Source organism: Medicago sativa, chromosome 3, assembly GCF_051527215.1.
Source record: "Medicago sativa cultivar Bolivia chromosome 3, Bolivia_mono, whole genome shotgun sequence".
Classification (NCBI taxonomy): Eukaryota; Viridiplantae; Streptophyta; class Magnoliopsida; order Fabales; family Fabaceae; genus Medicago; species Medicago sativa.
The window spans coordinates 45,681,271-45,694,929 of NC_140751.1; the positions used below are offsets into that span (position 1 = coordinate 45,681,271).

The following is a 13,659-nucleotide window of genomic DNA, read 5'->3' on the forward strand; positions in this document are numbered from 1 at the left end:
TATACATCATGTCATTTATTATTTAGCATGAAAAATAAATATTAATATAAATTTTTTTTTATAATCCATAAAATAGAATAAAAATAACACAAGGGTTGGATGCCAATTATATTAGTCATGGAAGAGATATAGAACTAACTTGTGAAACTGAGAAGATAGTTGATACTAATAGTTATTCAATTGCAAGAGATAACAAAAGAGCATGATAGCACATTGGTTGAGTTGAGTTAGATAATTGTTAATGCGAGCATATACAATTTGCATTTGGGACCCATGTTCGATGATCCCTGATAAGACTCTGCTTTTGTGTTTTTTTTTTTTGTTTTTTTTAAGTTTTGGTCCTTGTAAAAAAAAATCTGAAATCCATCCCCGCAAAAAATTCTGTCCTTAAAAAATACCCCTTGCCCCATTTAAGATGCCATCTGTCACTGTGGAGCTGACGTGTCGCACGGTGAATAGGCATAAGTGGCCATGTGGCATCTGATTTGGCTTTAATCCTTTAAAAAGCGATTTTTTAAATAGAAAAATTAATTTTCTGTTTTTAAAAACAAAAAAACACCAAACTCAAAAATTCATCATCCTTAACCCAGAATTTTTCCTTCTTCCTAGATCTTCATCTTCATCTTCAACACCAAATTCCTCCTTCCCAAAAACTTATCAAACTCACAAAAATTCATCAAACTTGTATTTTTCTTAATCCCTCTCTACTATTTTCAATCCCAAACAATATTTATTCCCCTTAAATCAAATGGTATCGGCAAAACACATATCAGTAAACAAATCAAATGGTCAAGCATTATCATCACAAAGTTCATCCCAAATTCATCATCACCTTGGTTCCTCCTCCCTCATCCCCACCGTCACCATCACCATCACCCGTCGACGACCTCACCACACACTACTAAAAAAACAAAAATTAGTGAGGGAAAACATGAAATCCCTCTCAAATTCCGTTACTAAATTTTGCGACAAAGGAATTTTTGAGGGATTTTATTTTTTCTGTCGCTAATTTCCCTCTCGAATTTTGCTTTTTCTAGTAGTGACAACCCTAATCTCCAAATCCGAATCCAATTAAAACCCAGAAAACGCAGATCTGCGAGAGAAGGTTTGCGGCCTCTTCGTTTTCTCTTCTCCATGGTATCGACAACAACCTATCCTACACAATGGGTTGCTCGTCGGTTGGCTCTCCAATTCTTTGAACTTTGGATGAGAATTTTAAGGATTGATTATGATTTGATGATAGTTATGTGTGTAATGGTTTGTATATCTAGATCTGAGAATTTAAAATTCAAGGATGAAGATGAATGTGTTGGTAACGTTATTGGAGTTTATGGAATGGGTTGAAGAAGAAGAGAGGGAAAAAAGAATGAATCTCTCTCTCTAAGTTTTGATTTTTTTTTGTTCCATCTAATAAACATTTATGTGTTTTAAATTTAATTAAAATATTTTTTTAATTTTAAATACTAAAAATCAATTTTTGGGTTTGAAGCTATTATGAAACTCAAGCAAAAAGAATGAGATTAATATGGGTTTGAACTTCTTGATGAAGGTTGAATTTAAGGTTGAAGATGAAGATAATTACTTTTTTTCTTGAGCAAATTATTAGGCTTTTTGGCACAATTATTTAATTTATTTACTGGTTTAATTAAAAAATTAATCAAAGATAGTTTTTTTTAAGGATAATCAAAGATAGTTAACATTTACGTTTTTTTTAGGCATTAACATTTACGTAATTTTTTATTCTTAAAAAAAATCATTTTATGCCTTAATTAATTTTGACCAAATATTAATTACAGTGTTAATTTCATTAAGATTTTTTTTGAATGTTTATATAAGGAAATAAATATATTATTAAAAAAATATAAGGAAATAAATAAAATAAATTGGAATAGATGTGTTGCAGAAATGTAGGAGAAGAAAGCCAAAAGGACAAATGAAATAATACAGTGTGAAAGGCAACACAATAACACTAGTGAGATGCTTAACTTCACCGAAAAAGTCAATTGAAGAACATCACCATAGAATTTTCCTTGTAATAATACTTAAGAATAAAATAATGTTTCAAACATTGCAATAATACTTTGATTCTAAGGTTATTATTATTTTGAGCTATTATCACTATCATTCTAGCTACAAATCTTTTACATAGGATCATCTTAAAGGACATCATTGGGTCATAATGGGGCTCTAATGTACCAAAGTATTATCTTATTGAACTATGAACTATCACATAATTGGAATTAACCCTATGTCAACATATTAGGTATATGGATCATTTCATTTACATGTTGTTCGGCATTCATTTTTTCTCATCGAATTGTTTACCTGTGTTTTTGGTAAACAATAAGACTAGTTTTGATTATTATAAGTCGGATCAAACCAAAAATCAAAGGGCATGTTGTGTAATCTTTTCCCAGAAAATGTATGGATGTTCATCATATTCATAGTTTACTTTATGAACAAGATGAAAAAAAACTGTTTTTTTTTATGTAACTTGTCTTTCGACAGAAATCAATGAAGAAATGCAAGTAAAACTTCAAAATGCAGAAAGTGAAGAAACTTAAATAAAAGTAAATTGCATTGCATTAAATTAAAGGATGGTTCAGCAAATCATTACATACATTCTGACTCTTTTCTCTACGTTGGTACTTTGAGTGTATGAATTCTGCAAATGAGATTTGTGACCCGTTTTTCCTATGAAAAACTTCCATTTATACTAAGAAAATAACTACACAAACCTATAACTGCTTCCAACGTCTTAATAAGAAATTGATGCCTTTGAATTTGAATTCCTTCTCTTTCGACAGTAACTGCTTGATTTCGACCAACTCCGAACTAAACTTTGAAATTCTAGCACGTTAGTATTAAGATGTTCTATGCGATGTTCCAACACCAGACTTACAAATACAAATGTTGAACTTAATGTTTCAACATCGTGCTAACTAACACAAATTACGTAAAAGTAAAAGACAAGAAAATAAAAGGCACAAGAGAATTGTTAACCCAGTTCGGTGACAAACACACCTACTCTGGGGGCTGCCAAGCCAGGAAGGAAATCCACTAGTGTAGTCCCTATTCTAAATTCTCAACAAACTCCTCGTTTACAACTCTAAACCTAGGACCTACCCGTCTTGACTTCAACCTAGGAACTCCTAGATCTGAGATCCCATATCACTTCCCTCAATCAACCACAACCCCTGTGATTATTAGATTACAACTCAATTTGATGAAGTTACCTTCAAAAACAAACTACCTTCGTGCTTCAAAGCTTAGGAGTAGCAACAACTTACAACTCATAAAACAGTCCTATGCTTGCATCAACATGATACAAGAAAGGCTCACAATTAACAAACTAAAACTCAGTCCTTGTCATGTATCAAAACGATACAAGAAAAGACTCACAAATAACAAAGACTCAAAACCCTAAAAACTCTATTCTCTTGAATGACGGCTTGAATGAATAATTAGGTCTTCTAGTCTTGTATATATACTGAAGTAGCACGGGTTTGATAAGTTTGTTAGGCTTCAGAACATTGTAGATCCTTCAGCTGATCCACGTAACAAAATAGTAACAAATATAGTAACTCCTAAAAAGTAGGAGCATCTTTAGGAACTGCCAAACACAACATCAAAGAATCCTAAAATATTATCTATATTGTGCCATATCCCTTAAGTATTGGGTATCTAGTTTCTCTCGAATAGAATAATCTAGACCACCAGCAGCCATTATGACTAACTCGTGTTCAGGCACTTGGGTAAAGCATCTAGCTTTCAGAAGTCGGAATCTATTTAGATAATCATCAATAGACTTTGATATTTTAAGTCGAACACTAGCCAATTCTTTGAGACTAATTTTAGATTGGCCCATGTAAAACTGTTCATGGAATGCCTTTTCCAATTGACTCCATGTAAATATAAAGTGTGGAGGTAAAGTGGTGAACCACGTTAAGGCATTCTTGGTTAGAGAACTTGGAAAATATTTCAATCTCAAATTCTCATTGTTTGCTATATCGCCAGCCTCAGTTAGATAACGAGCAATATGTTCAACTGTAGATTCCTCAGTTTCTCTACCAAACTTGGTGAATTTGGGGATTTTCCATCCATTAGGCAATTCTTCTGCTAAGACATAATTCGACAAAGCAGATACAAAATTAGGCCTATGTAAGCCCACATTAAAACCATTTTGAACTAACAAAGTTTCAACTATGTTGGCTATGTTATTTCTACCATTGAAATTATTCTGCTGAACTTGTCTAACTACTTGATCAGCGTCTTGGTTCCTTTGAACCAAGATTGGGACCCTTTCAAGCTCCTCTTATGGCTGTGGTTTGACAATAGGTTGTTGTATTTGGGCCACAAGGAGTCCATTGTTCAGTCTTTCAACAGGTATTTGGACAGGCCTTAGATTTTGATTTTGAGCCACTAGCCTGTTTTGCACAGGCGGCGCGCCAAAGAAATCGGGATTCGTCCCATCTGGTCGGTTAACGTTCGGTAACTATTATGGGTTTGTTGAATTAGGGGGTTAAACACCGTACCTATTTGTTGGGTTAACATATTGACCATTTCATGTTTAGTATCTTCCTTTTGTTTTCTTCAAGCCATTAAAGAGGCATTGCTCAATGATTATTGAGGGTTTGGACCGGCAAAACCTACTCCAGGATGAAATAATGGAGAATGCATCACGTTAAAACTCTCTGAAAAAGAAGATGGATTCGTATGAAGGCCTGTCATAAAAGATGACGGCATGCCATACGGTTGGTTTCTATCGAAGAACCATGTATTTGGATATGATTGACTTCAAAAACCAACTTGTGATTGTGCGGCTGCAGAAACAGTTGATATTGCCGCGGGTATAGTTGAAGAAACATGAGTGGGCATCGTCGCCCCCAGCGTTTCTACTTGACTCACGCCAACGGTTGGCGTAACTTGTGGATTTTGTTGTTGTGGAGTAACTTCTAATGTTGCATTTTCCATCGATGGATGTGATGAACTAGATTACGCACCGTTGTTACGTGTATTACATACCATTTCTAGGAGTTTCTTTTTGCTCCTTAAGAACATGCACAACAAGGATCAAAATTTTTGAAAACAAAACGAACAAATTACCCAGAAAAACGCTTTTTCTGAATATTTTTGAAGCAAACAACACAAATAGACCCATTGGGCGTGCCAATTTCTTTACCCTGGTTCTTAGTAAACAAACGCTGGTTTCTGAAAACGGTTAACTTGAGAGATCAACTACTAAATCCCTGGGCATATTGTGTTTATGTTTGACAGAAAGTATGAATGTTCTTGAAGTGAACCAAAAAAAAAGTATAAAAGTCGGGACCAAACACGCGTCAAATCCAAGAAGCAAAATTGCTAAGAAAAAAAGATTAAATTGCAAGGAATTTAAAAGGAAAGGTTAAATTGCATAAATGAATGTAAAGTGGTACACAAATTCATACATTTGCAACTTGTTTACTCGTTTCTCCTATACTGCGGATATTTTGAGTGTGTAAGTTTTATGTGTATGCAAATTGTGACCCGTTTTCCCTATGAAAAACTCTTATTTATACTAAGTAACTGCCTATACAGAAACCGTCGGGCATAACCGCTAAAAACTAACCTAGACATCTTTTGAATTTCAAATGATATCTTCTTCGACATTAACTGTTTTTTGGCTCGTCGATCTGGTACCAACTCCCCTTCGATATTTTTCTTGCTCGTGGAATCCTCTCCGTCGAATGTTAATATCTCTAAGTCCACGAACTCGATCCATCTTGAGCGTCGAACTGATTTAGACTTCTTCAGCACTTGAGTCAAACTTAGTTGCCTGCATTTATTATAACCTGTCGAAAATACATGCTAACACCTATATGGAGACACCCCAAGTGGTGTTTCCTAGGAAGTCATATAAGCTCAAAGAGAATCGTTAAATATAAGAGACCAAATATTCCATGAAGGATTAACACTCTTTTCCAAAATCCTTTTAGTCTCTCTATTGAATAACTCTATTTGACCATTGGTTAGAGGATGATAAGCGTTGACAATTTTGTGTTTGATAGTGATATACATAATAGGCTTAAATATTGTAAATTGTTTCTGTAAGTTCGCGTGTTTTTGGTTTTTGTCCTAGCATCTTTTTTTGTTCTAAAACAACCCCTGTAAGTTATAAATGTTTTGGTTTTGGTCCTTTTCGTCATCATCTGTTACAAAAACGTCTATGTGGCAAACAGAATATGACGTGGCAGATGATGCTGATGTGTCGTTCCATATGCTGAGTCACAAAGTTAGACGGACCAAAATCAATAAACAAAATTTGCACAGGGAACAAACCCAAAAATTCAAAACTTCATCTTCTTCCCTCATACCCTTCATCATCTTCATATCACCTTCATTCCATCTTTCTAACACCTTCACCATAAACATTAAAAACCCAGAAAATCAAAAATTAAAAACTCAAATTATGTTTTTAAAAAACCTATTTTCATTTCTTCGTCTCTCAAAGACACATTAATTCGTTAAAATTAACCCAGCAAGGTATGAAATGTTTACCATCCAAGTTCTAAATTTCATCAACACCATTTGAGTTCAAAATTGAATCTGGAGATGGTGATTGTTGAGAAGCATCTACCACCATTTTCAATTTAACCCATTACAATTTATAGAACCAGAAAGCAAACCAACTACAACAGAACCCAGAATTTACAACAACTTCAATTAAATTTTTGTTTAGAGATGAAAAAAATGAAGAAGGAAGAAGAGGGAGTGTGGACTTTGGAAAGAAAAAAGAAGGGAAACATGAAAGAAACAAAGAATTTAGGCATAGAGAAAGATTGATAGAGGATGAAGAACAAGAGAAGCAGAGAAGAAAGGGGTTTTTTTAGATATTGATGAAGAGCAAGAGATGAGAAGAAAATGGATTTTCTGGGTTTTTTATTTATTGGGTTATGGTGTTGGAATGTGAACATTTTTTTTTTATTTTCTCTCTCAAGTACACCATAAACCCAGACTTAGTCAACAAAATCTAAAAAATTTGCCGCTAATTTCTCTATGGAACACCAACAATTTTTCCCTAATCAGAAAGAAAAATCTGAACGATTTCTTTGACCCTCACTCACTTAATAGTAGTGAACACAAAAATGTTGAGAGGGTGATGGGAAAACCGTGAAAGGAGAAACCTTTATGGTGTTTTGGAATGTGTTAGACCAATGTTCATATGAAAAAGAACAAATTCGTTTTAACCTTAAACCATTGTGTTGGGGCGGAGCCACTCACAACACTGTGAGGGCACCTGCCTGCACAATTTTTTTGAAATATATAATACTATACTTATGTATACTACTACTACTAAGTGGTAATTTTGAATAGTTGGTTCATGTTTTAGTTGGTTTGTTTAGTAGTAGTGCAGCTCATGACAAATATAACTCAACTCTTTAATTCTTGTCTCTCACAATAACTTGATATGACATATAATTAATTTAAGGGTTGTGGTAACAAGTGTTTTAGAGTATTTGTTAAGGAAACAAAAAATAGTAGGTTGACAATGAAATCAACAATTTTTTGACTTTTAAAAAGTTGAATTCGCAACTTTTCACCATTTTCCAGTACATTTTTTCTATTTTAATTCTCTTCACCAATGCCCTAAGGATACTCTTTAAGATTTTTCTTAATTTAATATTGCATATTTTAGATCATAATATTTTTATAATTGTGATTTTATTTTATTTCAACAATCAATTTAACATTTTTTTTAAAGTACAATCAATATAACATGATAACGTAAGAAATGATTGTTAGTCTGCATTTTTTCAAAAACATGCATATATTTTCATAATTTAAAAAGTGGTCGAGAATATTGTGATGTATACATATACTCTTATGAAAAACTTAACATTTTTGATATTATATATTCGTCGAAAATTGCCCCCACAACTTAAAATTCCTAGCTCCGCCACTGATTGTGTACAAGAACAAACAACCTGTATTACTAAAGATGTTATATTCAATTTTATGTGTTGTTGTTGTTCAAATATGTATGGGTATGAATATATTAGGTGTATTCAATTTTTCCTGAGTTTTTTATGAATATGTATATGAAGATGAATGAAGAAGAAAATGAAGGAAGATGATAAAAATGAAGTTTTCTACGAATTTTTGGGTTTGGTCCCTGTGCGACTTTTGTTTTTTTATTTTTGTCCCTCTAATTTTGTGACTCAGCGTATGGAACAACACATCAACGTCATCCTCTGTTTGCCACATAGACGTTTTTGTAACAAATGATGACGGTAGTGACCAAAACCAAAACGTTTTTAACTTACAAGGGTTGTTTTAGAACAAAAAAAGATACAAGGACGAAAACCAAAAACACGCGAACTTGCAGAGACGATTTACATATTTAAGCCTACATAATATTAGTTACAGGTTAAAATTTTAGAAACTAAATAAAATTACATTAGAAACTAAAAATAATTACTTGAGAGAAATACTCGTATTATTTATTAGTGACTACAGTGGAAAACAATTGAAAATAACATTCATTTTTGGGTCAATTGTTTTATAAACGTGAAAATTATTATGGGAGAGAAAAAGTAACATTTAGCATGAATATTAGAAAAATATTAAATATATAGTGATATAGTAATTTATTTATTTGGTCAATATATATATTTAGTTTTTGACTAAATTAAATATATTTGGTAGCAATTTAATACGTTCTTTCAAAAAATAATTTAGATTCTCAAGATATATCTTTTCAATTAATTGAATTTGGATTTATTAAATCCAAATTTTAACCATCTCTCTCACAATAATTGTTGCATTTGATCATTTTACCCAACTAAAGAAAATATGATAAATCATATAAACTTAATAATGAATTTTTAAAATGATCCTTACTAATCGTTAATGTGTTTTTATTACTCCCTTCGTTCATAGATACATGCTGCAATTTTACCATATGCACTATTACCATCATTTACTTTGACCATATTTTTTAAGTAATATGTAAATACAAATGTTAGCATGTAAGATGTTGTTCATTTTCTCAATGAACATTTTGAAAATTTTTATAATATTTTATTATAGATAATTAAATACATTAATAGTCAAAACTGTGTATTAACATATGTAAAGTGATTAAATGCGACATATATTTAGAAACGGAGAAAATGGAAAATAATAACTTTAAAAATGACGCACAAAATATTAACCATAGGTATAGTTGAATTTTTTTTTTTTTTTAAGAAAGGTATAGTTGAAAATATTAAAACTATTCTTTAAATGATACTCTCTCTACGACAACTTCTTTAGTAAATGTGACGTTTTTTATGAAACTTTTTCTCTTTTCTTTTCAAGAAGACAATATATAAGAAGCGATAACCAGATGCCTTAAAACCATATCTTTGAAATATTGCTTTCATCAAATTACGATGGTTGTGAAGGTATATGGCCCAGACTATGCATGCCCGAAACGGGTGATTGTGTGTCTAATTGAAAAGGATATTGAGTTTGAAACGGTACATGTTGATGGCTTCAAGGGAGAGCACAAGGAAGCTGAATACCTTAAGTTGCAGGTTCTTTTTCTTTGTTTTTATTTTTCTATTGCACTTTTGGTCCCAATCGTTTTTTTTTTTTTTTTAATTCAATCTACCATATGTTGGATTGAATTCGAATGGTCTATTGTCGATAATTGCCACCTTTATGCGGGTGGCATATATAGATTTCAATTCATAAATTTAATTTGCTTTTTAAAACTAAAATACCAAATTTAAAATATATATCATTCGTCCCATAAGTGTAGCTTAGTTGGTAGCTTCCAGGGATATTATGTGCAGGGGTCGGGGTTTGAACCCCGGATTCTCCACTTCTCCACACATAATGTGTGTGAGTCTAGCCACTAAGCTACCTGACCAAAAAAAATATATATATATCATTCAATCTCGATCCAACGACCATCAAAACACTAAATGTGTAATAGTCATATGATCCAAATTGACTTGAGCCGGCTCAATGGATTGAATGAAATTATAATTTAATGGAAAAAAATTTAGAACAAACTCAAAAACCAAAAAAATATGGTGTTTCTTACTTTCTCTTTTGTGAAAACCCTTTTTTGTACAAAATAGAAAAAAAGTTCAGGATAAGGGTCACCATTATATAAGTTATAAGGTTATGTGTCGATTCTCACAAATGCGGCAAAAATGTATTTGAATTCTATATAGTGAGAAGATCATGCAATCAAATGATCTGAAATTTCTGATTAAGATTATATGACTCATATTTTGACTTTATAGAATATATCTAAAACACAGTTCATGTTTGATCTTTGGATTCATGTAATTGCATGATGCAATTGCAAATACATGTAATTTGAGCCACCTGGTTTTCAATAAAGGACCGAAATGTAAAATTGCACTGCATCTGGTTTTTTACAATTAGGCAATACATGTTTGTTTTATGGATTTGGATTTAACGTAGTAAATGTGTCCACACATATATTCATCCTAACTGTCCGATATAAAGTCGTCGTCCGAAATTGATTATAGTTGATCTATGTATTGTATGATCTCAACCGTCCGATTTAAAATCAATGGTTGAGATTTAAAACAATGTGAAACCGTGTGCTTTTATAACATTAGGGAATCTGGATCCATCCCTGTTTTATACGTAATGATAGCCAAATTTTTGTGGGGTCCATCCAATGCCACGTGGCCAACTTATATTTGACAAAATGGAAGGTTGCATGTGATGACAAGTATCAAGGTGTATGGTGTACAGTTGGTGTAATGTATGAGTAACACATGTTGTGGTACATGCATTGCAAGAGACACACGGTGCGGTGCATTCATTGCAAGGGACACTTGGTGTTTTGCATGAAAGGCAAATGACAAGTGTCTTCATGCATGTAAGACAACTTTAGCTTGATTCGAGCATGAGCGAGAGTTCACAACACACCACAAGAGAAGAACAACAAAAAACAAGAGAGAAAGAGTTACTCAAAAGAGAAAAGTGATTCTTTGTGAGATAAATAGTGAGCCAATTTGTAAGAGTGTTCCTTACAAATTGAGAGATACGTTGTAGTGAGATCCACCTAGGGATGAAATTGTTGTATTTTCATTATCATTATAGTGGAAGTTAAGACGCTCAAGAGTCCGGTGGTTTTTTTCTTTCTTATATTGAGAAAGTTTTCCACGCTAAAATTCTATGTGTAATTATGCTTATATTTTATGTTCCCGCTAGTGTCTATTTTGAGTTCACGGATGAGGGAAATTATGGAGGTCATTTCCCAACAATTTTGTCTATCTATTTCATTCAGTAGAGTTAGATTTTCAATCTACCAATTCATATAGATCATCCACATATAAGTCTAATGCTTGTTCCATATGCAGCCCTTTGGATTACTCCCTGTTATTCAAGATGGTGACTATACTCTCTATGGTTAGCTCCTTCACTTGTTTCTATACTGTATTCCATTTAGCTAAGCATAAATAATTTTTATGTACATTATGCTGCTGGATATACCTGCATTCATGAGTAGATTTATCATTGTTGCATTCAGATTAAACAGATCACAACAATAGTAGGTTTTTTTGAAAAACCAAAACTTCGAGTTTGAAATTCAGACTATCTTGATCAAACGGTCATCAATATGCTGACAACGTTAATTCATGGTATCTGATAGTAGAAAATTATAATCAAGATTTAATCTATGTTCTTATAATATTGCAGAATCTAGGGCAATCCTAAGGTACTATGCTGAAAAGTACAAAAATCAAGGGACTGATTTGCTTGGAAAGACAATAGAAGAAAGGGGTCTTGTGGAGCAATGGCTAGAAGTTGAAGCCCAAAACTTCAACCCACCAATCTACAACTTAGTTATGAATCTTTTGGTTTACCCACTAGTGGGACTTCCATCTGACCAAAAAGTTGTTCAAGAGAGTGAAGAAAAGCTTGGAAAGGTGTTGGATATTTATGAGGAGAGGCTATCAAAGACCAAGTACTTGGCTGGTGATTTCTTTAGCCTTGCTGACCTTAGCCATCTTCCATTTGGTCATTATTTGATGAATTCAATGGGAAAAGAGAATATGGTAAAGGAGAGGAAGCATGTGAGTGCTTGGTGGGATGATATTAGCAATAGGCCATCTTGGAAGAAGGTTCTCCAGCTTTATAAATACCCTATGTGATTAGAGGGTTTGTGGAAGTGACTGTCCTTTTGAATAAAATAATGTTTTCTTATCTCCATGAGCTTGTAATAATACTTATGAATAAAATAATGTTTCAAACATTGCAATAATACTTTGATGCTAAGGTTATTATTATGAGTGTTTTGAGCTGTTATCACTGTCATTCTAGCAAACAAATCTGAAGAGTTGCTCTTCTCCCATTTAGAATTGCTCATTTCCCTAAAAAAGGCGAACGTAAGTTAACTCACGTAGGTGCATTTTCAGCGTGAGTTAACTCACGTAGCACGAGAATGAGCAAAAACAAAAGGGATAAGAGCAATATCATCTTAAAGGACATCATTGGGTCATAATGGGGATCAGAAATACCAAAGGATTATCATATTGAGCTTTGTTCAATATTCATTTTTTCTCATCTGATATGAGACAAAAGTTTGAACAAAAGCTTGCATAATTGAAGACTTCAATTGCCAGACATGCAGCTTGCATTGTTAAAGATTTCAATGAATTGCTCCAAAGCATTAACATTGTTTCTATAAAACATTGTTTCTAATTTGAATCTCATTTTCTCACTGCTTCTTTGTTTAGTTTTGAATTCATTTTTGCTTCATATTCAATCATGTCTTTAACTGATGACTTCAATTTGTTATATTGCACTCTCTTTTTTATATGAATTTTCTCTTGTGTTTTTCAATTTCGAGTTCAGGTAATGTTCCAAATATAATGTGATTCTCAATTTCTTCTACTACCTTGTTTCTCTTTCTTTCCTATATCTTTATGGTTGCACCTCTATTAAATATGCAGTCTTGGAGTACAAGTGTTTTGTAGCTGCACAACCATTTTGCTAAAATTTGTGTGTCTTGGATTGGAATTTTGGTCGGCTAACATATTTGCATTCATTTTAGACAGATTGTTATCTCACTAACAGTTTCTCGCAAGTCCTACAACATTTTGGATTATATAATCCAAAGGTGTAAAAACATCCTACAACATTTCAGATTATATAATCTGAACAAACCAGGTGTGGAGGGTGGGATAAGAAACTCTCTTGATTTTGTTAACATTTTGATCTAGTTTGTAAATATTTAGAGAAAATGAAGTTATAACCAACATTTTCTGCAATCCAAAAATCATTTAGTTTCATTTTGTTGTTTTTGCTATTTCTTACATGATAAATCTTTACAAGTACAAAACAGGTAAATAAAATAAAGAGTGATGCTGCATACAGAAGCTGCTTGAAAATGGTTTCGCCTTTCCATCATAAGAAATTCAACATATATATTCACCCAAATTCATGAGTTAACCAAATCTAAAGAACATTGGAACGATGCATCTCATATTTACCACAGTACATATTACTGCATAACAGCAACCTTAAACCTACCAATTTTCTCAATAGCAATGCAACATTCTCAAAGGCCCCTGTCATATTGCAATAGAATAGATCAGTTCAAATAAAATAGAGCAAACAATAGTTTAGGGAAAAGGAAATGAT

At 32.7% G+C, this 13,659-nt stretch overlaps 1 protein-coding gene across 1 annotated transcript; it reads left to right on the top strand.

The window, feature by feature from the left end:
- The first annotated feature begins 9,327 nt into the window (after positions 1-9,327).
- Positions 9,328-12,277, top strand: LOC146937704 (glutathione S-transferase F9-like). The gene is made up of 3 exons (XM_085751890.1): positions 9,328-9,557; positions 11,373-11,421; positions 11,713-12,277. Exons 1-3 carry the CDS (start codon positions 9,414-9,416, stop codon positions 12,165-12,167), a joined length of 648 nt encoding a protein of 215 aa, XP_085608016.1. The 5' UTR covers positions 9,328-9,413; the 3' UTR covers positions 12,168-12,277.
- The last annotated feature ends 1,382 nt before the right edge of the window (positions 12,278-13,659 follow it).